The sequence below is a fragment of the Chlorocebus sabaeus genome, chromosome 23 (genome assembly GCF_047675955.1).
Source record: "Chlorocebus sabaeus isolate Y175 chromosome 23, mChlSab1.0.hap1, whole genome shotgun sequence".
In the NCBI taxonomy this organism is placed as follows: Eukaryota; Metazoa; Chordata; class Mammalia; order Primates; family Cercopithecidae; genus Chlorocebus; species Chlorocebus sabaeus.
Genome location: NC_132926.1, coordinates 343,375 through 369,118, shown reverse-complemented (window position 1 = coordinate 369,118; position 25,744 = coordinate 343,375). Strand labels below are relative to the sequence as shown.

General features: G+C 42.5%; 1 protein-coding gene, 1 long non-coding RNA gene and 1 other non-coding gene across 6 annotated transcripts in view; 1 reads left to right on the top strand and 2 right to left on the bottom strand.

Annotated features, from left to right (window-relative positions):
- LOC140709931 (uncharacterized) overlaps nucleotides 1-23,761 on the top strand; it is a 99,670-nt gene extending 75,909 nt beyond the window's left edge. For all 4 annotated transcript variants that reach the window (XR_012090718.1, XR_012090717.1, XR_012090716.1 and 1 more), the window contains exons 6-7: nucleotides 445-9,440; nucleotides 22,691-23,761. This is a non-coding gene — a long non-coding RNA (uncharacterized lncRNA). The remainder of the gene's footprint in view (nucleotides 1-444; nucleotides 9,441-22,690) is intronic.
- The window catches only part of LOC140709929 (butyrophilin-like protein 3), a 29,238-nt gene continuing 17,078 nt past the window's right edge, over nucleotides 13,585-25,744 (bottom strand). The window contains exon 8 of the mRNA XM_073010390.1: nucleotides 13,585-25,528. Coding sequence (XP_072866491.1) covers nucleotides 24,741-25,528 — 788 coding nt within the window. The 3' untranslated portion in view covers nucleotides 13,585-24,740. The remainder of the gene's footprint in view (nucleotides 25,529-25,744) is intronic.
- Nucleotides 23,492-23,595, bottom strand: LOC119624945 (U6 spliceosomal RNA). The gene has a single exon (XR_005241106.2). It is a non-coding gene; the product is annotated as a U6 spliceosomal RNA (small nuclear RNA).

Sequence of the window (25,744 nt, the reverse complement as noted above, 5' to 3'; positions counted from 1 at the left end):
GGCTGCTCAAAAGCGAGGACATGGCCTAAGCTTTCCATTGCCCTTAGGCTGGGTTCCTCCATGCTGCCTGGGGAAAGGTGAGATTGTCACAGCAGAAATGCAAAGAGAGAGAGAAATGGGCAGAGTCCGCTTCTGTGACTCCCAGACACAGCCCTGGTGGGATGCAGGAGGGGGACACCACCTGCCACCACCTGCATATCAGGTGCATCATGCGGCAGGAAAGATGTAGACAGCAGCTGCGCCCTTCCAGCCGCACCTCCCATTCCAAGACCCAGTAAATGCATAAAGGCTCAGATCCAAAAGGAAGGTGGGTGCTGAACCCCTGGCAGGCTACAGGTGTCACTGGAAAGAACGGACCCTCATCTGTCCTTGTGTGGGACCTTTGGGGTGTCAATTTTCTTCCTGGAAACCTCTGTGGCACCTGAGTTCTCGTCCTGCCTCCAGGAAGAATGAAGTCATGAGGTACACAGAGAAGTAAAGGTGAAGAAGATGTAGAGGAGCTTTATTGAACGTTGGAACAGCTCAGAGGTGACCTACAGTGAGCTCCTGAATGTAGGTAAGTCCTCCCCTCCCATTGAATGTTCAGCTCTCAGTAGAGAAGGCCCTGGAGAGGGCAGCTCCTCTCTGCCTGCCGGTCCTCCTGCCACCTGCTGCTCTCAGCAGACGGAAGCCCCTGGAGAGAGCGGCTGCTCTCCACAGGCAGGTTGTTCGGAATGGCTCTGCAGGTCTCTGAAGCTCTCAGCAGAGAGGGTAGCTCCTCTCTGCAGCTGGTCGTCCTGTTGTTTCTCCATCCTCTGCCCTGCTCTGGCTGAGCCTGGCGCTTTTATGCACCTCTGAGGGGAGGAAGTGCATGCGGACTGTCCATGGGCAGCCAGTGGGAGACACCACAAGTTCCCACTCCGGCCCCAGGGACTGGCGGCCCGACCTTCAGACCCTCCCTGGCCTTACTGGGGACCTGCCTTCTCCCTCCAGGGACTCTGTCTGCCTCCCACTGCCATTCATGGTCCCTGGCCAACCCCGCTCCGAGATTGGGAGCAGAGAGAGGCCAGGCAGTGAGGACCAGAACCCCGGAGCCTGCAGGGATGGGGGTTGGGGGGCTGGGTTCTTCCCAGGCCCCGGAGGTGCAGGCTGCACAGATGCCGGGGTCCTGCTCCTGGGAGCGTGGCCGAAGCTGCACCCGGGGAGCTCCTGCCCCGTCAATTTGGAAGGGCAGGGCTCCTGCTTGTCCTGGCTCCTGCCTCCTCCGTGGAGCAGGCGGACGAGGTCTGCAGCTGTGGGTTGGGCGGCTGCAGCTGCACGCGGAAGGGCAGATCCCGCCTGTCCTCCGCTCCCACCCAAGAGCTCAGGGAGGCTCGGACCCACAGCTGCAGTTTGGGCGGCTGTAGCCCACACAGGAGGGTGGGGATCCTGCCTGATCTGTAGAGCAGGCGGCCTGGGTCTGCAGTCGCAGTTGGGGTGGCTACAGCGGCACCCGGGGAGCGCCCGCCCCGCTCGGAAGTGTGTGGCCCCAGCCAGGCCTCCCTGCTGCAGCTGGTGTGAAGGCAGCGGCCACCACGTGGAGGGGGGTAATTAGCACGCGTGGGGTAGGAAAAGGCTAGGGGCTAGCCAGGCCAGTATGGAGCCATCACTCGGACAGTGGAGAACATGCCCCATTGCGTAGCCTCGCCATGAGGTCGTCTGAGGGAATCCTGGAGGGCTAGTGGGAGAACCCTCATCCCCAGGGCAAAGGCTGTTCTCACGCCTGGCGTGGGCTACCAGAGGAGACAGAATGAAAGTCATGCCAGCCTCGCAAGGAGTGAATTCCTCCTTTTCTGACGGTTCCCCATCCACCTCCCCCGGCAGCCCACACACGGCCCTTGAGCTTCCTTAGCACATGTTCTCCTTGGCGGTTCTCCAGGGAGCTCACATTGGCTTTTCGGTGCCTGTCAGCGGGCACAGTGCCCACCATTGTGCTTTGTCACAGAGATGGAGACATGCACAGGCGCTGGAAGAGGAGCAGCCCACTGGCTCCCTGCGGGCCACAGGTGCTCATCTTTGGCTCCTGAGAATGTGAGAGCTGCAGGAGCCACACACACCCTCTACTCCCAAACAGCCTGGCCTCCCCAAGGTCCTGGCCCTCTGACCCCCAAGCTTTGATATTTGTTCTTTGCTGCAATGTATTATGTGGGTATTTCGCTGTCTTTTTTTTTTTTAGATGGAGTCTCGCTCCGTCACCCAGGCTGGAGTGCAGTGGTGTGATCTCAGCTCACTGCAACCTCCGTCTCCTGGGTTCAAGCGATTCTCCTGCCTCAGCCTCCTGAGTAGATGCGACTACAGACGTGCACCACCACACCCAGCTAATTTTTGTAATTTTAGTAGAGATGGGGTTTCACTATGTTGGCCAGGCTGGTCTTGAACTCCTGACCTCAAGTGATCCGCCCGCCTCAGCCTCCCAAGGTGCTGGGACTACAGGTGTGAGCCACCACACCTGGCCTGGGTATTTCACTTTCTAAGTGGTCTGTATCTTTTACCAGTGTCAAACATCTATGCTATGTTTAAATTTTTTTCTGGTATTATTTTTTAGGTGATATTACTATTGTAATTTCAACTTCCTTTTTGCTTTCCTGCTAGACTGTCTTTGCCCATTCCTTTGTTTACAAACTTTTTCTGTGGTCTTGTTTTATTTTATCTGTAAATAAGTTACTAAAAATAAGTTGCTAGGCCGGGTGTGGTGGCTCACACCCGTAATCCCGGCACTGTGGGAGGCCAAGGCAGGAGACCAGGAGATCGAGACCAGCCTGGGCAACATGGTGAAACCCTGTCTCTACAAAAAATTTTAAAAAATTAGCCAGGCATGGTGGTGCATACCTATAGTCCCAGCTACTTTGGAGGCTGAGGTGGGAAGATGGCCTGAGTCTCAGAGGTGGAGGTTGCAGTGAGCTAAGATCGTGCCACTGCACTCCATCCTGGGTGACAAAGCCAGAACCTGTCTAAAAAAAACAAAAACAAAAACAAAAACAAGCAAAAAAAACTTGCTATAAATAAAGCATTTAAAACAGTATCTGGATTACAAGTAATAAGTGTTTGCTGCTTTCGTTGTTATTAAGAACTATTATAAGAAGTGTCACCTTTCTTTTCTGCCTCAAGTTAAAATCTCCATTTTTTAAGGGAAATTAAATTTGTCACATTTATAGCAGTTAATAATTTGCTTTGACTTAGTTTTATTCTCTTGTTTTATGTTCCTATTGAATATGCTTTCTGTTTTATATTTGCTTCTGCGACTGGGTGGTGCAGTTTTCTTTCTTTGTGTCCCCTCTAGTGGTTTGAACATTCTATTACCTATTTCTATATACACTTAAACGTTTATAAACCATATATACATATATATATGTATATATATAAACTTTGAGACAAGATCTAGCTCTGTCACTCAGGCTGGAGTGCAGTGGCACAATCATGACTCACTGCAGCCTCAACTTCCTGGCCTCAAGTTGGGCTCAAGCGATCCTCCCACCTCAGCCTCCCAAGCAGCTGAGACTACAGGCATGCACCATGCTAGGCTAATTTTTAAATTTTTCTGTAGAGCCAGGACCTTACTATGTTGCCCAGGATGGCCTTGAACTTTTGGTCTCAAGCAATGCTCCCTCGGCCTCCCAAAGTGTTGGGATTGCAGGTGTGAGCCACCTCACCCAGACTGTAAACTATATCTAGACTTTTACATTTTTTCTTTAATGTCTAGAAGTGCTGGTCATTCCTGAATGAGACAAAATATTGATTAGGCTTTTACTCCTCTTCCATTCCTTTCTACTCTTCCCCACCCAAACTTCCAGGTTTTGTTGAAGTCATGTGGAAGTTAAATTTCGGATGCTCTAACATAGAATCTTTTCACCTTCTATTGTAGGAATTGTGTCCTAGAAATTGCATTAAGCATCACAGATGCACTTGCAGCTGCTACAGCAATAATCACTCCTTTTGGTGGTTTTGTTCACCACCGTTTCTTGTGTTACATGTCTCCTCACTTTATTTTGTTACGGGCTCATTTTGCTTGAAATGTCTCAAATATTTTATTTCCACTATTGTTAATGAGCAGTATATTTTTTTCCGTTTATCTCTGAAGTTCTGTAAAACTTTCTTAGTTGAAAGGTATTTGTTCAAAAATGTAGCTGTAACCCTGGAGGAAGTGTAAATAGTGAGGAAGTGTAAATAGTGAGGAAGTAAGGACCGGGTAAGGAGGTAGAGAGCCCTGTTGATGATTCACAGCCCTGACCCCTCACAGCAGAAAGCCAATCGACAGGTAGTGGTGATATAAACAGGTAACTTAAAGATAAGGAAGTTAAGTACCTGAAAAACCCCAAATAGAAGCCGTACAATTATTTCTCTGGGAAACAAGACCTGGAAGGATAGGGAAAAGATGCAGAAGGGACACGGTTAGGAGATTGTTGCTTTTTATTACAGTGCTTTTTGTCAAATTTTACTCTTGAAATGTGAGCCTGCATTACTTTCATAAGAATAAGTTTCCAGTAACTCAAAGGGACTTCTTAGTCCTGGCCAATGTAGGATATCAAGTCAGGTTTTAGGTGTGAGTAACTCAGCTGACTTTTTGTTGGCTGTATTAAGAGAGATTAAACCACAGAAGAGACCACAAACCACCCCCGCCCCGTATGTCACAAACACACAAATACCTGTGTGTGTGTGTGTGTGTGTGTGTGTGTGTGTAGCCAGCCCCTTCCCTGGTCAGGACCCTCCCTGACTTTTTTCTCCTTTCCTCTCAGGAGCTAAGCTTCTGATGCCTCCTTCAGCAGCATTCCCTGAGCTGACCATTTTGTTCCCACACAATGCCCCTGCCTGGCCCAGCCTACACTCATGTCCTTCATGAGTATCACCTGCCAGTTCTTGGACTCATATTTACTACTCCCTGCAGGGCACTCAGGGAGCCGGCCATCACCTCTGCCACTCACCGCATACTCCTAGACTCTCTGCTCCCTCTGGTCCCGGGACTCAGCCCAGCCTCTACAACCCACCCTGCTTCCTCTCCTTGAGGCTCCTCAGGACCATCCATCCTTCCCCAGGGACAATAAGTGGGCCTCACTCCTTTTGGAAAAATTGTTGCAACTAAAAGAATTTATTTATATAAACTTAGGGGTGCAAGTGCAGTTTTGATACATGGATATATTGCACAGTGAAGTGTAGGCTTTTAGTGTAGCCATCACCCAAATAGTGTATACCATATCCATGAAGGAATTTCTCATCCATCGTCCCCCTCCCATCTGCGCACCCTTCTGAGTCTCCAATGTCTATTATTCCACACTCTGTGTTATCATATTTTATTTTTTCAGTTTATTTTTATTGTAGATTGGCATTATAATTTTCTATATTTATGGAATACAAAGTGAGGTCGTAATATATACCATATGCATATAATCATTGTATATATATTGCATAGGTATACACATAGACAATATGGGATGATTAAATCAAGCTAATTAATATATCCATCATCTCAAATACTTGCTTTTTCATGATGGGAACACTTAAAAACTCCTCTTTTAGCAATTTTCAAATATACAATATATTATTAACTACAAATACCATTATGTACAATAGACCCCTTGAACATACTCCTTCTATCTAACTGAAATTTTGTATTATTAGACCCACATCTCCCCCATCATCCCCCACCCAGTCCCTAGTAACTGCTATTTTCTACCTTCTGCTTCTATGAGTTAAACTGTTTTAGATTCCACATGTGAATGAGGCCATGCAATGTTTGTCCTCCTTGTGCCTGGCTTATTTCATGTAGCACAATTTTATTCCAGGTTCATCCAATTGTTTCAAATGATAGAATTTCCTTCTTATGGCTGAATAATGTTCCATTATATATATAATATATATTACATATAAAATACATATTATATATTATATATATAATACATACATGCCACATTTTCTTGATCAATTTATCTGTTGATGGACACTTGGGTTGATTCTATATTTTGGTTATTGTGAATAATACTGCAATAAACGCAGATACAGATATCTCCTCAACATACCGATTTCCTTGATTGCTGGATCATATGATAATCCTATTTTTAGTTTTTTGAGGAATTTCTATAGTGTTTTTAATAATAGCTATAGTAATTTATATCCCCACCAACAGTGTAGAAAAATTCCATTTACTTTATATCTTCTCCAACACTTGTTATCTTTCATCTCTTTGAAAATAACCATTCAAACAGCTATAAAGTGATATCTCATTGTTGTCTTAATTTGCATTTATCTGATGATTAGCGAGGTTTAGCATTTTTTCACGTTCTTGGCCTTTTGTATGTCTTCTTTTGAGAAACATTGATTCAAGTCCTTTTCCCACTTTTAAATTGGGTTATCCTGTACTTTTGAGGTCATATCCAATGTTGTGGAGTTTTCCCCTATGTTTTCTTCTAATAGTTTTATAGGTTCAGATCTTATAATTAAGTCTTTAACCCATTTGGAGTTAATTTTGATATATGATGTGAGACAGGGGTCTAAATTTTTTTTTTTGCATATGGATATTCAGATATCCTAATAGCCTTTATTAAAGGGACTAGTTTTTTTTAAAAATTATGTGTTCTTGGCACCTTTGTCCAAAATAAATTGACTATAAAATTGTGGATTTATTTCTGGGCTCTCTTCTGTTCCATTGGTCTACATGTCTATTTTTATGCCAGGACCATGGTGAATTACCATCATTTTGTAATATAGTTTGAAATCAATTATTGGGGTGCCTTCAGCTTGGTTCTATTTGCTCAAGATTGCCTTGGATTTTGTCTTTTGTGATTCCATATACATTTTAGGATATTTTTTCTATTTCTGTGAAAAAAAGACATTTCTCCCATGAAGCCATTAGTCTTGGGCCTTTTTTTTTTGGATGGAAGATTTTTTTTTATTACTGATTCAATTTCCTCACTCATTATTGGCCTACTCAGATTTTCTATTTTTTCATTATTCTGTCTTGGATGGTTGTGTGTTCAGGAATTTATCCATTTCTTCTAGGTTATTCAATTTTTAGCATACAATTTTTTATAACAGTCTCTCATGATTCTTTGTATTTCTGTGGTATCAATTGTAATGTCTCCTTTTTCATCCCTGATTTTATTTATTTTAGTCTTCTCTCTTTTTTTTATAGTTTGTCTTGCTAAAGGTATGTTGATTTTGTTTATGTCTTCAAAAAAACTAAGCCTTTGTTTCATTGGCCTTTTGTATTTTTAGTCTCTATTTTACTTATTTCTGCTCTAATAGCAATTATTTCTTTTCTGCTGCTAATTTTGGATTTAGTTTTTTGTATTTTTCTAGTTCCTTAGGGTGCATATTAGGTTGTTTATTTGTGGTCTTTCTTCTTTTTTAATGTAGGTTTTTTGTTTGTTTGTTTGTTTGAGTCAGTCTCCCTCTGTTGTCCAGGCTGGAGTGCAGTGGCGGGATCTCGGCTCACTGCAACCTCTGCCTTCCAGGATTCTCCTGTCTCAGCCTTCCAAATAGCTGGGATTACAGGCGTGTGCCACCATGCCCAGCTAATTTTTGTACTTTTAGTAGAGATAGGGTTTTGCCATGTTGGCTGTGCTGGTCTCAGACTCCTGGCCCCAGGTGATCCATCTGCCTCTGTCTCCCAAACTGCTACAATTATAGGCGTGAGCCACCACACATGGCTAATATACATGTTTGCTGCTGTAAATTTCCCTCTTAGAACTGCTTAGAACTGCATCTCAGAGGTTTTGGTATGTTGTGTTTTCAATTTTACCTGTTTTAAGACAGTTTAAATTTGCTCTTTTAATTTTTTAATTGATCCATTGGTTGTTGAGGAGCATGCTGTTTAATTTCCATGTATTTATAAAGTTTACAAATTTCCTTCTAGTTTTATACCATCGTGGTTAGAAAATATACTTGAAATGATTTAGATCTTAAATTTGTTAAAGCTTTGTTTTGTGACCTAACATGATCTGTGCAGGAAACTGTTCCATGTGCTATTGAGACAGACGTGTATTCTGCAGATTTTGTCATGTTTGTTTGCTTGTTTTTGAGACAGAATCTTGCTTTGTAGTCCAGGGTGGAGTGCAGTGGTGCGATCTCGGCTCGCTGCAACCTCCACCTTTCAAGTTCAAGCGATTCTCGTGCCTCAGCCACCCGAGTAACTGAGATTACAGGAGTCACCACCACGCCCAGCAGATTTTTGTATTTTTAGTAGAGACGGGGTTTCGCCATGTTGGCCAGGGTGGTCTCTAACTCCTGGGCTCTGTGATCCGCCTGCCTCAGCCTCCCAAAGTGCTGGGATTATAGACGTGCACCACCGCGCCGGCCTTGAGCAGCATGTTCTGTAAATGTCTGATAGGTTCATTTAGTCTAGCGTGTGGTTTAGATCTGATGTTTCTTTGTTTATATCCTGTCTGATGATCTGGTCATTGCTAAGGGCGTGAGGCTGAAGTCTCCCGCTATTGAGACTGACGGGAAGTGCTGGGAAGGGAAGAGCGTGGTCCCTTTAAATGATAGGGAAGGGGAAGGGAAGCACCGGAAGAGGAGGGCGTGGCTAGGGCTCCACCCCCAGGGATCGAGGTGTGGACAGGCCTTTCCCGCCCAAAGGTTGCATTTCCCAAGACCACCCTGGCCGGCCACGCCCCCATCCTGTGCCTATAAAAACCTCCCAGCCCTGGCGAGCAGACACACAGGCTGGCTGGACGTCTGGAGAAGCTGGCACCTAAGGCCGACGACCAGGCAAAGCACCACGATGCAGTTTTGCGGGGCAGTTGGAGACGAGCCCAGGATGCTGAGCGGCCTGACTCCAGGGGAAAACCTTCCCACTCCATGTTGAGCTGGTTAACACAAGCCGCCTATATAGACTGCAAAACTAAAAGAACACCCTGTAACACACGTCCGCTGCGGCTTCCGGAGTGGTGAACACTGACCCCTAGACCCTGCCTGGGCTCGGAGCCCCACAGCCTGCCCGTCTGTATGCGCCCCCAGAGATGTGAACAGTGGGGCACCGAAGGAGTGAGCCGCAAGCCCTGCTTTGGGGACAAGGGAACTTTTCCCGTTTCACTATTATTGTATTGTGGTGCCGTATTATTTTATTGCCATCTCTTTTTAAATCTAATAATCGTTTATATATTTGCTTCAATGTTGGGTATACATGTATTTATTATTGTTATATCTTGTTGAATTGACCTCTTTATTTTTATATAATGACTTTGTCTCTTTTTACAAAAGTCTAACTTATCTTACCTGAACTTAGCTACTCCAATTCTTGTTTCCCACTTAGGTGGAATATTATTTTCCATTCCTTCATTTTTCATTTATATGTGTCCTTACAGGTGATGTGAGTTTTTTGTGGGCAGCATATAGTTGGATCTTCAAAAAAAAAAAAAATTCCCTTCAGCCACTCTGTGTCTTTTAATTGAAGCATTTAATCCATTTATATTCAAGGTTATTACTGAAAGGTAAGAACTTATCCCAGTCATTTTGTTAATTTCTGGTTGTTTTATAGATCCTTTGTTTCTTTTTATTAGTTCCATTTGTGATTTGTTGGTTTTCTCTAGTGATAAGCTTTGATTCCTTTTACTTTTCATTTGTGTATCTTTTGTAATTTTTTCTTTGTGGTTACTCTGGGATTTATATAAAAACTTAAACTTTTAAACTGATACCAACTTAACTTTTGTGACAAACGAATACTCTAGACTTTTCCTCTCTCACAATTGATAATCTTGTTGCTTCAATTTAGATCTTTCTATACTGTGTGTCCCTTAACAACTTATAGTTATCACTGATCGTTTTGACGTTTTATACTGGAGATCTGAAAGATTATATACCTCCATTTCAGTAATGTAGTATTCTGCATTTAATTATTAATTTATGTCTACCAGTGAGGATAATACCTTCGTATGTTTTCATGTCAGTAGTTATTGTCCGTTCACTTCCAGGTGAAGCACTTTATTTGTATTTTTTATTTTTGAGATGGAGTCTCGCTCTGTTGCCCAGGCTGGAGTGCAGTGGCACGATCTCAGCTCACTGCAAGCTCCGCCTCCCGGGTTCATGCCATTCTCCTGCCTCAGCCTCCCGAGTAGCTGGGACTACAGGCGCCCGCCACCTCGCCCGGCTAATTTTTTGTATTTTTAGTAGAGATGGGGTTTCACCGTGTTAGTCAGGATGGTCTCGACCTCGTGATCCGCCTGCCTTGCCCTCCCAGAGTGCTGGGATTACAGGCGTGAGCCACTGTGCCAGGCCGATGAAGCACTTTCTTAAATGTTTCTTGTAAGGCCAGTCTTGTGGTGATGAATTCTCTCTGCTTTTGCTTATCTGGGAAATACTTTCTTTCTGAGGTGTATCTCTGCTGGGTCTGTTATTCTTAGCTAACATTTTTCTTTTAGCACTTGGAATAAATCATCCCTTTCCCTCCTATTCTGCAATATTTCTGCTAAGAAATGCGCTAACAATCTATTATAGCTTTCCTTGTGTGTAATTTGTTACTTTTCTCTTGCTGATTTTAGAACTCTCTTTGTTGTTGATTTCTGACAGTTTGAATATAATATACCTCAAAGATGACCATTTAGATTGAATCTATAAAGGGTCCTTTAAGATTTATAGATCTAGTCGTTCATATCTCTTCCAAGGCTTGGGCAGATTTCAGCTATTATTTTGTTAAATAAGCTTTCTGTGCCTTTCACCATCTCTTCTTCCTCTAGAACTCTCATAATGCAAAAGTTTCTTTGCTTAATAGTCATTTAAGTCCTGTAGGCTTTCTTTGTTCTTTTTCGTTTTTTTCCTCTTTCATTCCTCTGACTAGGTTACTTCAAAAGACCTGTCTTTGAGTTTATAAATTCTTTCTTCTGTTTGATATAGCCTGTTGTGAAGCTCTCAGTTGCATGTTTTTGGTCATTGAATTCTTCAGTTCCAAGATTTCTATTTGGTTCTTTATGATTTCTATCTCTGTTGAATTTACTATTCAGGTCATAGCTTATTTTTTCATTTTGTTGTCTGTCTGTATTCTGTTGCTTCTCACTGCATTTCTTAAGATCATTATTTTGAATTCCTTTTCAGGCAATTCATAACTTTCCATTTCTTTGGGGTCAGTTACTGGAGAATTATTGTCCTCTTTCATTGACTTCATGTTTCCTTTTTCATGTTTCTTGTGTCGCTGCATTAATACCTGTGGATCTGGTGCAATGGTTGCCTCCTCTGATATTATAGAGTGGCTTTTGCAGGGAAAGTTTCGCCTGCAGATACATCTTAGAGTGTCATTTGGGTAGGGTTCAGGGGCTTTGGTTTTGAATGGACACAGTAGTCTGTCTGCAGTTTTTCAGCTGTAGTGGTCTAGGCTGCAGAAGTTTGTGCAGCTGGCCTGCCAGATCTGAATGGGGATCACCTGGGAGTTGTGTGCCTCACCAGTAAGTGCAGGGGCCAAGCTGCCTGTGATTGGAATCTCTTGGAAGCAACACCTGGCTGGTGAGTGTGCTGGTGGTACACTCCTATTTTGCAAAAATTAGTTCTCTTGATGGTGTTACGTAACTCTTGTAGTCTTTCTTCATTTTTATGCTTTTTCTTTTTGCTCTTCCGACTGGATAATTTTAAAAATTTCTGTCTTTGAGCTCATCAGTTCTTTATTTGCCCTGATTGAGCCTGCTGTTGAAGTTTTCTGTGACTTTTTTTTAGTTCAATCATTGTATTCTTAATCTCTAGGATTTATATTTGGTTTCTTAAAAATTGTTTCTATTCATTCACAGGAATTAACCTTCACTATTTAGTTTAGCCTGTGATTCTAGATGGGCCAACTGGTAGTGACCACAGGCAGGCAGAGCTTGCTGTTGAGTTCTCTGTCTGGGTGGGCTGATGCTTTTTCTCTGAGGTCGAGTGGGGCTGCTGGCTGGGCTCTGCAATTATGTGGAACTGCTGACTGGGCACTGCAGTTACCACTAATGAGGCCAGGTCACAGCATATATTCCCTGGCCAAGCAGTTTTGCTATTTGAGTTCTGCAGTTGGACAGGACTGCAGGATGGACCCAAAAGCGAGGCAGAATGTTGCTCAGGATGAACTAGACTAGAGGCTGTGCTCGGTAAAAATGGATGATACGGGCTTGCTCTCCAGCTTTGGGGTGAACTCTGGGGTTGGTTCAGACTGCTATGTGGTCTCCTGTGTTGGGCAGGTCCAGCCCCTGTGCTCTGCAAAAATATGTGCTGGCAGGTTATCTCCCTGCTTGGGCAGAGCCTTGGGTGGGCTTTGTATCTGGGTCAAGTGTCTGTTTGGCCTCTCATGTCAAGTACATGTGGCCCTTGTGCTTTGCCTAAACGCACTGTGGTGGGAATTTTCATGCCCGAGTATGGCCTTGGCATGGGCTGTGAGGCTGGTCATGGAGGCTGGCCATCTAGGTACTCAAGCCAGTTTGAACAACTTCTGGGAGAAACTAGCTGAGGTTTGTGGGTGGATCCTGCCATTGGCTGGCACTTCTGACTGGGCACCACCACTGGCAGGAACACAGAGCTATCCCAACAATCCATGTTATCATCACTGTGACCTCTGCTTCACTTCTTTGTTTCCACCTGACCCAAGACAGTCTAGTCTTGCCTATACTTTCAATGTTCCCCATGAGGAAGGGCCACAGTGGTAGGCTTCCTGGGAAGCATTTTAGAATGCTAGGGAAGCTGGATGTCCACCTCTGGCCTTCTTCTCACTGTAGAAATTACGCATCAAAATGAATCTTCTCTGTGTGGTGCTGTGTGGACTTGGGGGAGGGGAAGGAGCAAAGTGGTCAAAGCGAGACCATACCTCTTACCCTTCTAATGTGGTTTTTATTTGGCCCTATGGTCCACATGGGTGTCTCAGGCTCGCTCCCAAGTTTTGGAGTTTCACAGAGGTGTTCTTGTCTGTGGATGGTTTCTAGTTGAACTTTCTGTTGGGGAGGAAGTGAAGCATGGGACTTCCTGTTCTGCCATCTTGCTGATACCCCCCTCTGGCCTAACTTCTGATTTGGGACCTATGACACAGCTCCCTACCCACTACCCTAAGGGGAAAACTCAGAGGAAGGCCCCAGGAGGCAGGGTCCTTAGAGCCTCCAATAGCTTGTTTCTACAGAGATTTGACCCTGGCACTATCCTGGGTCTCAGTAACAGACACCAGGACCTGTGTTCCTGTCTATAGCTGCTTTGATTTGTTTTATTCACCTTTTTGTAATGAAAAGCAACATGGTGGTTGGAATTTTTGAGGGGAGAGGTTCATTATATTGGCACTCATTGATTCCATTTTGGCTACCATTATTATGTAGTATTAACTTTTTCACTTACTGTTTCTTGTTCATAATATTTGTCCTTATTTACTTTGGGAGGTATAGTGAATGACATCCTTCAGTTATGATTAAAGATAATTGTTCTAATATTGGAAGTGAGGGATTTTTTAAAAGCCTTGTTTCATTACTATTTGATGTGTGCTAACACTAGTTGAATCTCTGAAACTGTTTCCCATTTCCTGATTTCAGCTGCCAATATAATGAACTGAGACTCAGATGAATCATGTTTTTCATTAAACTTTTCATTTTGAGATAATTGTACGCTTAAAGCTGCTTTTTAAGTGAAACTAGTTTGCATTTTCTAGAGTTTTATTGTAAATTGAGTCAGACAATATCTTGGGAGGGAGTCTGTCTCTTTTTACTTGGAGTAATTTAAAAAACTGTTTTTTAAAAAAAATTTTACTTTAAGTTCTGGGATACATGTGCTGAACATGCAGGTTTGTTACATAGGTATACATGTGCCATGGTGGTTTGCTGCACCTAGCAACCCATCATCCAGGTTTTAAGCCCAGCATCCATTAGATATTTGCCCTAATGCTCTCCCTTCCCTTTCCTCCTCCATCCCCCGAAAGGCCCCGGTGTGTGATGTTCCCCTCCCTGTGTCCATGTGTTCTCATTGTTCAACTCCCACTTATGAGTGAGAACATGCAGTGTTTGGTTCCTGTGTTAGTTTGCTGAAGATGATGGTTTCCAACTTCATCCATATCCCTGCAAAGGACATTAATTCATTCCTTTTTATGGCTGCCATGTTTTCTTTATTCAGTCTATCATTGATGGACATTTTGGTTGGTTCCAAGTCTTTGTTATTGTAAATAGTGCTGCAGTAAACATACATGTTCATGTGTCTTTATAGTAGAATAATTTATAATCCTTTGGGTATATACTCAGTAATGGGATTGCTAGGTCAAAAGGTATTTCTAGTTCTAGATCCTTGAGGAATCACCACACTATCTCACATAATGGTTGAATTAATTTACACTCCCACCAACAGTGTAAAAGCGTTCCTATTTCCCCAGATCCTCTTTAGCATCTGTTGTTTCCTGACTTTTTAATGATCGCCATTCTAACTGGCATGAGATGTCATCTCATTGTGGTGTTGATTTGCATTTTTCTAATGACCAGTGATGATGAACTCTTTTTTATATATGTGTTGGCTGCATAAATGTCTTCTTTTTGCCCACTTTTTGATGGGGTTGTTTTTTTTTTCCCTTGTAAATTTGTTTAAGTTCCTTGTAGATTCTGCGTATTAGGTCTTTGTCAGAAGGATAGATGGCAAAAATTCTCTCCCGTTCTGTAGGTTGCCTGTTCACTCTGATGATAGTTTCTTTTGCTATGCAGAAGCTCTTTAGTTTAATTAGATCTCATTTGTCAATTCTGGCTTTTGTTGTAATTGCTTTTGGTGTTTTAGCCATAAAGTCTTTGCCCAGGCCTTTGTCCTGAATGATATTGCCTAGGTTTTCTTCTAGGGTTTTTAAGGTTTTAGGTTTTAAGTTTAAGTCTTTAATCCATCTTGAGTTAATTTTTGTATAAGATGTAAGCAAGGGGTCCAGTTTTTGTTTTCGAATATAGATAGCCAGTTTTCCTAGAACCATTTATTAAATAGGGAATCCTTTCCCTATTGCTTGTTTTTGTCAGAGTTGTCAAAGATCAGATGTTTGTAGATGTGTGTTTTTTTCTGGGGCATCTGTTCTGTTCCATTGGTCTATATATCTGTTTTTGTACCAGTACCATGCTGTTTTTGTTACTGTAACCTTGTAGTACAGTTTGAAGTCAGGTAATGCAATGCTTCCAACTTTGTTCTTTTTGCTTAGGATTGCCTTGGCCATACAGGCTCTTATTAGGTTCCATATGAAATTTAAAGTAGTTGTTTCTAGTTCTGTGAGGAAAGTCAATGGTAGCTTGATGGGAGTAGCACTGAATCTATAAATTACTTTGGGCAGTATGGCCATTTCATGATATTGATTCTTCCTGTCCATGAGCATGGAATGTTTTTTCCATTTGTTTTTGTCCTCTCTTATTTCCTTGAGCAGTGGTTTGTAGTTCTCCTTGAAGAGGTCCTTCATGTCCCTGGTAAGTTGTATTCCTAGGTATTTTATTTTCTTTGTAGCAGTTTTGAATGATAGTTCACTCTTGATTTGGCTCTCTGCTTATTTTTGGTGTATAGGAATGCTGGTGAATTTTTTTTTTTTTTTAAATTATACTTTAAGTTCTGGGCTACATGTGCAGAACGTGCAGTTTTGTTACATGGGTATACATATGGGTATGCCATGGTGGTTTGCTGCACCTATCAACCCGTCACCTACATTAAGTATTACTCCTAATGTCATCCCTCCCTTAGCCCCCCACCCCCCAACAGGTCCCGGTGTGTGATGTTCCCCTCCCTATTCCATGTGTTCTCATTGTTCAACTTCCACTTATGAGTGAGAACATGCAGTGTTTGGTTTCTGTTCTTCTGATAGTGTGCTGAGAATGATGGTTTCCAGCTTCATCCATGTCTCTGCAAAGGACATGAACTCATTCTTTTTTATGGCTGCATAGTATTCCATGGTGTATATGTGCCACATTTCCTTTATCCAGTCTATTATTGATGGACGTTTGGGTTGATTCCAAGTCTTTGCTATTGTGAATAGTGCTGCAATAAACATACATGTGCATGTGTCTTTATAGTAGAATGATTTATAATCTTTGGGTATATACCGAGTAATGGGATTGCTGGGTCAAATGGTATTTCTAGTTCTAGATCCTTGAGGAATCACCATACTGTCTTCCACAATGGTTGAACTAATTAACACTCTCACCAACAATGTAAAAATGTTTCTGTTTCTCCACATCCTCTCCAGCATCTGTTGTTTCCTGACTTTTTAATGATCGCCATTCTAACTGGCATGAGATAGTATCTCATTGTGGTTTTGGTACGTATTTCTCTAATGACCAGTGATAAGCAGTTTTTCATATGTCTGTTGGCTGCATAAAAGTCTTCTTTTCAGACGTGTCTGTTCCTATTCTTTGCCCACTTTTTGATGGGGTTGTTTGTTTTCTTCTTGTAAGTTTGTTTAAGTTCTTTGTAGATTCTGGATATTAGCCCTTTGTCAGATGGATAGATTGCAAAATTTTTCTCCCATTCTGTAGGTTGCCTGTTCACTCTGATGATAGTTTCTTTTGCTGTGCAGAAGCTTTTTAGTTTAATTAGATCCCATTTGTCAATTTTGTTTTTGTTTTTGTTTGTTTTTTTAATTGTATTTTAAATTCTAGGGTACATGTGCACAACATGTAGGTTTGTTACATAGGTATACATGTGCCATGGTGGTTTGCTGCACCCAACAACTCGTCATTTACATAGGTATTTCTCCTAATGCTATCCATCTCCCAGCTCCCTACCCCCCGACAGGCCCCAGTGTGTGATGTTCCCCGCCCTGTGTCCAAGTGTTCTCATTGTTCAATTCCCACCTATGAGTGAGAATATGTGGTGTTTGATTTTCCGTCCTTGTGATAGTTTGCTGAGAATGGTGGTTTCCGGCTTCATCCATGTCCCTGCAAAGGACAGGAACTCATCCTTTTTTATGGCTGCATAGTATTCCATGGTGTGTATGTGCCACATTTTCTTTATCCAGTCTATCATTGATGGACATTTGGGTGGGTTCCAAGTCTTTGCTGTTGTGAATAGTGCCACAATAAACATAAAGTGTGTGCATGTGTCTTTATAGTAGCATGACTTGCAATTCTTTGGGTATATACCCAGTAATGGGATCGCTGAATCAAATGGTATTTCTAGTTCTAGCTCCTTGAGGAATCGTCACACTGTCTTCCACAATGGTTGAACAAATTTACACTCCCAACAGTGTAAAAGTGTTCCTATTTCTCCACATCCTCTTTAGCATCTGTTGTTTCCTGACTTTTTAATGATCACAATTCTAACCAGCCTGAGATAGTATCCAATGACTTTCTTCACAGAGTTGGAAAAAACTACTTTAAACTTCATATGGAACCACAAAAAAGCCTGCATAGCCAAGACAATCGTAAGCAAAATGAACAAAGTTGGAGGCATCATGCTACCTGACTTCAAACTATACTACAAGGCTACAGTAACAAAAACAGCATGGTACTGGTACCAACACAGATATATAGACCAATGGAACAGAACAGAGGCCTCAGAAATAACACTACACATCTACAACCACTTGACTTTTGACAACAAACAAGCAATGGGGAAAGGATTCCCTATTTAATAAATGGTACTGGAAAAACTGGCTAGCCATATGTAGAAATCTGAAACTGGGTCCCTTCCTTACACTTTATACAAAAATTAATTCAAGATGGATTAAAGACTTAAATTTTAGACCTAAAACCATAAAAATCCTAGAAGAAAACCTAGGCAATATCATTCAGGACATAAGCATGGGCAAAGACTTGATGACTAAAACACCAAAAGCAATGGCAACAAAAGTCAAAATTGAGAAATGGGATCTAATTAAACAAAAGAGCTTCTGCATAGCAAAAGAAACCATCATCAGAGTGAACAGGCGACCTACAGAATGGTAGAAAATTTTTGCAATTTAGTCATCAGACAAAGGACTAATATCCAGAATCTACAAAGAACTTAAACAAATTTACAAGAAGAAAACAAGCAACCCCATCAAAAAGTGGGCAAAGGATACAAACAGACACTTCTGAAAAAAAGACATTTATGCAGCCAACAGACACATGAAAAAAATGCTCATCATAACTGATCATCAGAGAAATGCAAATTTTGTTTTTTGTTGCCATTGCTTTTGGTGTTTTAGAGATAAAGTCTTTGCCCTTGCCTACATCCTGAATGTTATTGCCCAGGTTTTCTTCTGGGATTTTTATGGTCCTAGGTCTTACGTTTAAGTCTTTGATCCATCTTGAGTTAATTTTTGTATAAGGTGTAAGGAAGGGGTCCAGTTTCAGTCTTCTGCGTATGGCTAGCCAGTTTTCCTAAGACCATTTTTTAAACAGGGAATATTTTTTCCATTGCTTGTTTGTGTCAGGTTTGTCAAAGATCAGTTGGTTTTATATGGGTGATGTTATCTCCCAGGCCTCTCTGTTCTCTGTTCCATTGGCCTAAGTATCTGCTTTGGTAACAGTACCATGCTGCTTTTGTTACTGTAGCCTTGTAGTATAGTTTGAAGTCAGGTAGCATGATGCCTCCAGCTTTGTTCTTCTTGCCCAGGATTGTCTTGGCTATGTAGGTTCTTTTTTGGTTCCATATGAAGTTTAAAGTAGTTCTTTCCAATTCTGTGAAGAAAGTCAGTGGTAGCTTGATGGGGATAGCATTGAATCTATAAATTACTTTGGACAGTGTGGCCATTTTCACGATATTGATTCTTGCTATCCATGAGCATGGAATGTTTTTCCATTTGTTTCCTCTCTTATTTCCTTGAACAGTGGTTTGTAGTTGTCCTTGAAGAGGTTCTTCACATCCCTTGTAACTTGGATTCCTGGGTATTTTATTCTCTTAGTAGCAGTTGTGAATAGGAGTTCACTCATGATTTGGCTGTTTGTCTATTATTGGTGTATAGGAATGCTTGTGATTTTTGCACATTGATTTTGTATCCTGAGACTTCGCTGAAGTTGCTTATCAGCTTAAGGAGATTTTTGGGCTGAGACAATGGGGTTTTCTAAATATACAATAATGTCATTTGCAAACAGAGACAATTTGATTTCCTCTCTTCCTATCTGAATACCCATTATTTCTTTCTCTTGCCTGATTGCCCTGGCCAGAACTTCCAATACTATGGTGAATAGGAGTGGTGAGAGAGGGCATCCTTGTCTTGTGCCGGTTTTCAAAAGGAATACTTCCAGCTTTTGCCCATTCAGTATGATATTGGCTGTGGGTTTGTCATAAATAGCTCTTATTATTTTGAGATATGTTCCATCAATACCTAGTTTATTGAGAGTTTTTAGCATGAAGGGGTGTTGAATTTTATTGAAGGCCTTTTCTGCATCTATTTAGATTATCATGTGGTTTTTGTCATTTGTTCTCTTTATGTGTTGATTGCGTTTATTGATTTGCATATATTGAACCAGGCTTGCATTCCAGAGATGAAGCCCACCTGATCGTGGTGGATAAGCTTTTTGACGTGCTGCTGGATTCTGTTTGCCAGTTTTTGTTGAGGATTTTCGCATAGATGTTCATCAGGCATATTGACCTGAAATTTTCCTTTTTTATTGTGTCTCTGCCTTGTTTTGGAATCAGGATGATGCTGGCCTCATACAATGAGTTAGGGAGGATTCCCTCTTTTTCTATTGTTTGGAATAGTTTCAGAAGGAATGGTACCAGTTCCTCTTTGTACCTCTGGTAGAATTGGTCTGTGAATCTGTCTGGTCCTGGGCTTTTTTGTTGTTGTTGGTAGACTATTAATTACTGCTTCAACTTCAGAACTTGTTATTGGTCTATTGAGGGATTCGATTTCTTCCTGGTTTAGTGTTGGGAGGGTGTGTGTGTCCAGAAATTTGTCCATTTCTTCTAGATTTTCTAGTTTATTTGCATAGAGGTGTTTATAGTATTCTCGGATGGTAGTTTGTATTTCTGTGGGATCAGTGGTGATATCCCCTTTATTATTTTTTATTGTGTCTATTTGATTTTTCTCTCTTTTCTTCTATATTAGTCTAGCTAGTGGTCTATTTTGTTAATCTTTTCACAAAAGATTACCTCCTGGATTAATTGATTTTTTGAAGGGTTTTTCATGTCTGTATCTTCTTCAGTTCTGCTCTGATATTAATTATTTCTTATCTGCTGCTAGCTTTTGAATTTGTTTGCTCTTGCTTCTCTAGTTCTTTTAATTGTGAGTTAGAGTGTCAATTTTACATCTCTTCCACTTTCTGATGTGGGCATTTAGTGCTATAAATTTTTCTCTTAACACTGCTTTGGCTGTGTCCTGGAGATTCTGGTATGTTGTGTCTTTGTTCTCATTGGTTTCAAATAACTTTGTTATTTCCACCTTGATTTTGTTATTTACCCAGTAGTCATTCATGAGTAGCCTGTTCAGTGTCCGTGTAATTGTGTGATTTTGAGTGAGTTTCTTAATCCTTAGTTCTAATTTGACTGCAGTATGTTCTGAGAGACTGTTATGATTTCCATTCTTTTGCATTTGTGGAGGAGTGTTTTACTTCCAATTATGTGGCCAATTTTAGAATAAGTGCTATGTGGTGCTAGGAAGAATGTGTATTCTGTTGATTTTGGGTGAAGAGTTCTGTAGATGTCTATTAGGTCTGTTTGGTCCAGAGCTGAGTTCAAGTCCTGAATATCCATGTTAATTTTCTGTCTCGTTGATCTATCTAATATTGACAGTGGGGTGTTAAAGTCTCCCACTATTATTATGTGGGAGTCTAAGTCTCTTTGTAGGTCTCTAAGAACTTCTTTTATGAATCTGAGTGCTCCTGTATTTGGTGCATGTATATTTAGGATAGTTAGCTCTTCTTATTGCATTGATCCCTTTACCGTTATGTAATGCCCTCCCTTGTCTTCGTTGCTTTAAAGTCTGTTTTATCAGAGACTAGGATTGCAACCCCTGCTCTTTTTGCTTTCCATTTGCTTGGTAAATATTCCTCTATCCCTCTATTTTGAGCCTATGTGTGTCTTTGCATGTGAGCTGGGTCTCCTGAATACAGCACACTGATGGGTCTTGACTCTATCCAGTTTGCCAGTCTGTGTCTTTTAATTGGGGCAGTTAGCCCATTTACATTTAAGGTTAATATTGTTATGTGTAAATTTGATCCTGTCATCATGACGCTAGCTGGTTATTTTGCACATTCCTTGATGCAGTTTCTTCACAGTGTCGTTGGTCTTTATATTCTGGTGTGTTTTTGCAGTGGCTGGTACCAGTTTTTCCTTTCCATATTTAGTGCTTCCTTCAGGAGCTCTTGTAGGGCAGGATTGGTGGTGACAAAATCCCTCAGCATTTACTTGTCTGTAAAGGACTATATTTCTTCTTCACTTATGAAGGTTAGTTTGGCTGGATATGAAATTCTGGGTTGAAATTTTTTTTAAGAATGTTGAATATTGGCCCCCACTCTCTTCTGGCTTGTAGGGTTTCTGCAGAGAGATCCACTGTTAGTCTGATGGGCTTCCCTTTGTAGGTAACCTGACCCTTCTCTCTGGCTGCCCTTAATATTTTTTCCTTCATTTCAACCTTGGTGAATCTGACAATTATGTGTCTTGGGGTTGTTCTTCTTGAGGAGTATCTTAGTGATTTTCTCTGTATTTCCTGAATTTGAATGTTGGCCTGTCTTGCAAGGTTGGGGAGGTTCTCCTGAATAATATTCTGAAGTGTGTTTTCCAACTTGGTTCCATTTTCCCTGTCACTTTCAGGGACCCTGATCAAGCATAGGTTTGGTCTTTTCACATAGTCCCCTATTTCTTGGAGGCGTTGTTTGTTCCTTTTCATTCTTTTTCTCTAATCTTGTTTTAATGCCTTATTTCAGTAAGTTGTTCTTCAGTCTCTGATATCCTTTCTTCCTCTTGATCTATTCGGCTATTGGTACTTGTGTATGCTTCACGAAGTTCTCATGCTGTGATTTTCAGCTCCATCAGGTCATTAATGTTCTTCTTTAAACTGATTATTCTAGTTAGCAGTTCCTATAAGCTTTTGTCAATGTTCTTAGCTTCATTGCATTGGGTTAGAACATGCTCCTTTACCTCAGAGGAATTTGTTATTACCCATCTTCTGACGCCTACTTCTGTCAATTCGTCAATTCTGTCAAACTCATTTTCTGTCCAATTTTGTGCCTTTGCTGGAGAGGAGTTATGGTCATTTGGGGAAGAAACATTCTGGTTTTTGAAATTTCCAGCAATTTTGAGCTGTTTTTTCCTCAGCTTTGTGGATTTACCTACCTTTGATCTTTGAGGCTGATGACCTTTGGATGGGGTTTTTGTGGGGGGGACCTTTTGTTGATGTTGATGTTACTGCTTTCTGTTTGTTAGTTTTTCTTCTAACAGTCAGGCCTCTTTTCTGCAGTTGTGCTGCAGTTTGCTGGAGGTTCACTCCAGAACCTATTTGCCTGGGTATGACCAGTGGAGGCTGCAGAACAGCAAAGACTGCTGCCTGCTCCTTCCTCTGGAAGCTTCATCTTAAAGGCCACTGGCCTGATGCCAACCAGAGCTCCCCTGTATGAGATGTCCGTCAACCCCCGTTGGGAGGTCTCTCCCCGTCAGGTGGCACAGGGGTCAGGGACCCACTTGAGGAGGCAGTCTGTCCCTTAGCAGAGCTTGAGCACTGTGCTGGAAGAACCCTCCTTGTCAGCATCTGCTGCTGTCTGCAGAGCCAGCAGGCAGGAACGTTTACGTCCACTGAAACTGCGCCCACAGCCACCCCTTCCCCCAGGTGCTCTGTCCAAGGGAGATGGGAGTTTTGTCTCTAAGCCCCTGACTGGGACTGCTGCCTTTCTTTCAGAGATGCCCTCCCCAGTGAGGAGGAATCGAGAGACACAGTCTGGCTACAGCCTCTTTGCTGTGCTGCATTGAGTTCCGCCCAGTCTGAACTTCCAGGCCTCCTTAGCACTGTCAGAGGAACACTGCCTACTCAAGCCTCAGTAATGACAGATGCCCCTCCCCGCACCAAGCTCCATCGTCCCAGGTCAGCTCCAGACTGCTGTGTTGGCAGCGAGAATTTCAAGCTAGTGGTTCTTAGCTTGCTGGGATCTGTGGGAGTGGGACCTGTTGCGTGTGCCCACTTGGCTCTCTGGCTTCAGCCCCCCTTCCAGGGGGTGAACAGTTCTGTCTCACTGTGGTTCCAGGTGCCACTGGGGTACGAAAATAAAAGCCTGCAGCTAGCTCAGTGTCTGCCCAAACAGCCACCCAGTTTTTGCTTGAAACCCAGGGCCCTGGTGGTGTAGGCACAGGAGGGACTCTCCTGTTCTGTGGATTGCAAAAATTGTGGGAAAAGCGTAGTGTCTGGGCCAGATAGCACAGTCCCTCACAGCTTCCCTTGGCTGGCGGAGGGAGGCCCGGAGGAAGGTCCCGCACTCCTTGCACTTCCTAGGTGAGGCAACGCCCCACCTTGCTTCTGCTTGCACTCCCTGGGTTGCACTCACCACCTAACCAGTCCTCATGACATGAACAGGGTACCTCAGTTGGAAATGCAGAAATCACCTGCCTTCTGCATTGGTCTCGCTGGGAGCTGCAAGCCGGAGCTGTTCCTATTCAGACATCTTGCCAGATCCTTCCAGTGTTTTTCTTTATCATAAAATTAAATTTAACTGTGGAACACTTCATGGATGTGCACGTCCTCCTTGTGCAGGGGCCATGCTAATCTCTGTATCATTCCAATTTTAGTAAACGTGCTGCCGAAGCAAGCACTACTTGGAATAATTGCTGTGAGATTTCATGATTTTGTGTGTATAAAAATTTTGTTTCTGAGTGGCACTTTATTTGCATGGATATGTCATAATTTGTTCATCAACTGTTGAGCTTTGTGTTGTTTTCAAATTTTGGCTGTTACAAATAAAGCTGCTATGAACATTCACATATTTCCTTTTCTCTTGGAAAAATAATGAGAAGGCCATGCTGGATCATATGGTTAGTGACTGTTTAACTTTTAAGGAAACTACTGAACTGTTTTCCAAAGTGACTATGTTTTTTGACATTCCCATGAGCAGTGCATGAGAGTTTCCCTCCTTCCACATCCTCACCAGCGCTTGCTATGGTCAGTCTTTGTAATTTTAGCCACTCTAATAGATGGTAATGGTATGTTGTTGTGGTTTTAGTTTGCATTTCCTTAATATTTAATGACATTGAGTATCTCTTCATGTGCTTATTTTTCATCTGTATATCTTCTTTGTTGACAGGTTTTATCAGTAATGATGGTGGCTTTATAAACCTTTTGCTCTGTATCTATTGAAATGATCATATGGTTTTCTTTTTTACTTTATTAATGTGCTGAATTACACTGGCTGATATTTAAATATTAAACCAACCCTGCATTTGTGGGACAAACCACATTGAGTAGTTATATGTCATCTTTAAATAAATTGTTTAGTTTCATTTGCTAAAATTTTATTTAGAATTTTTGTGTCTATGTTAATGAGGGATATGGACCTGTAGTTTTCCTTCCTCTTCTTCTGTTTTCTTTGCCTGGTTTTGGTATCAGGTAATGCTGGGCTTATAGAATCAGTGAAAAATCCTCCCTCCTCTTTATTCTTTGAGCCTCACATAGCAGGTGTTCGATAACTATCCCATGGGCGATTTGGTATAGAGAAAAGTAAATTAATGTGGAATAAGCAAACAGAGTTTATGGTGGGAAAATGTATAATATAAAAACACATCATTAGCAAACACTGTGCCATCAAACCTGCAAGCAGGATTCACATTCGTCGTCTCCTTAATCTTTACCTGCGAGGTGGGAATCACTATTCCTGACTAACAAGTGAGGAGCCTGGGAGGTTGTGACTTGTTCAAGATCACTTAGCTGGATGGAGTTTTCACAAAGTAAATCTTATGTGAGTCTATTGCATCCCCACTTCAGGGCAGCCATGGCTTCTGACTCCCACAGGGACAGGCCAATCCTCCCTCATCTGGAAGCTGCTGCTGCTGCCGGGCTTAGGAGAGAAGAACCTCAGCACCCTAAAGGAGAGTGGGAGGCGCGACTTCCTGTGCGCAGGCTTCGGAGAGGAAGCTGGGGCCGCCTGCAGGGAGCACTCTCCCTTGGCTGTGTCTGCGTCTGCGGTGTGGGGCCCTTTAAGCAGGCTCTTCTCTCTCTGATCCCAGGACACTGGACATATGAATATGGGAGTCCCATTTTTCTCTTCATAGATCACATGCTGGATAAAGGGTCTCAAGAGGCCTTGAAACTGACATGTCAGAATACAAATGTAGGACTGGTCATTTGTGTTGAAGAAGGAGATGTTCCCACCCTCATAGTTCAGGAAGACCCCTACTCGTGTAGGAGGGGTCTCGGGGGAGAGGTTGATAAAATGGGGATTGAATGTGAAATACAAATATTCTGTCGTCAGTCCGAAGACCCAGTACCCATTGTTGGGAGACAAAGTCACAGAGTCCTTCCTCCTGTCTGTGTCATCCTGGCACACTCCCACACACCACCCTACATTTTGTCCCACGTCCACCTCCCAGTAATGTTTCCCTGCCTGGAAACCCTGAGAAGCCACCACACTCTTCCTTGTGAATCTCTTCGTAGAGTAAGGCACCTTCTGGGGAGCTTTTCTATGGGTTACAGTTTTCAGATCAGAAACGCAGAGCTGCGAGTGAGCCGTCGCTGGGTCCAGAGTCACCTCCACTGGGGTGCGGTGGGGGAGAGAGGAAGCGTGAGTTACTGAAGAGGAAATCTGGGCTAGAATAAGAGGTCGACCCTCCCACTGCAGACTGGCTCCGGGTAGGATCCGGCCAGTCCCACTATCCCCTCAGCCATGTCTCTTCTCCAGGGCAGCCCCTGTGCCTCACTGATGCTTGGAAATGCTCAACCACCAGAGGTTCAACTCCTCTGTATCACTCA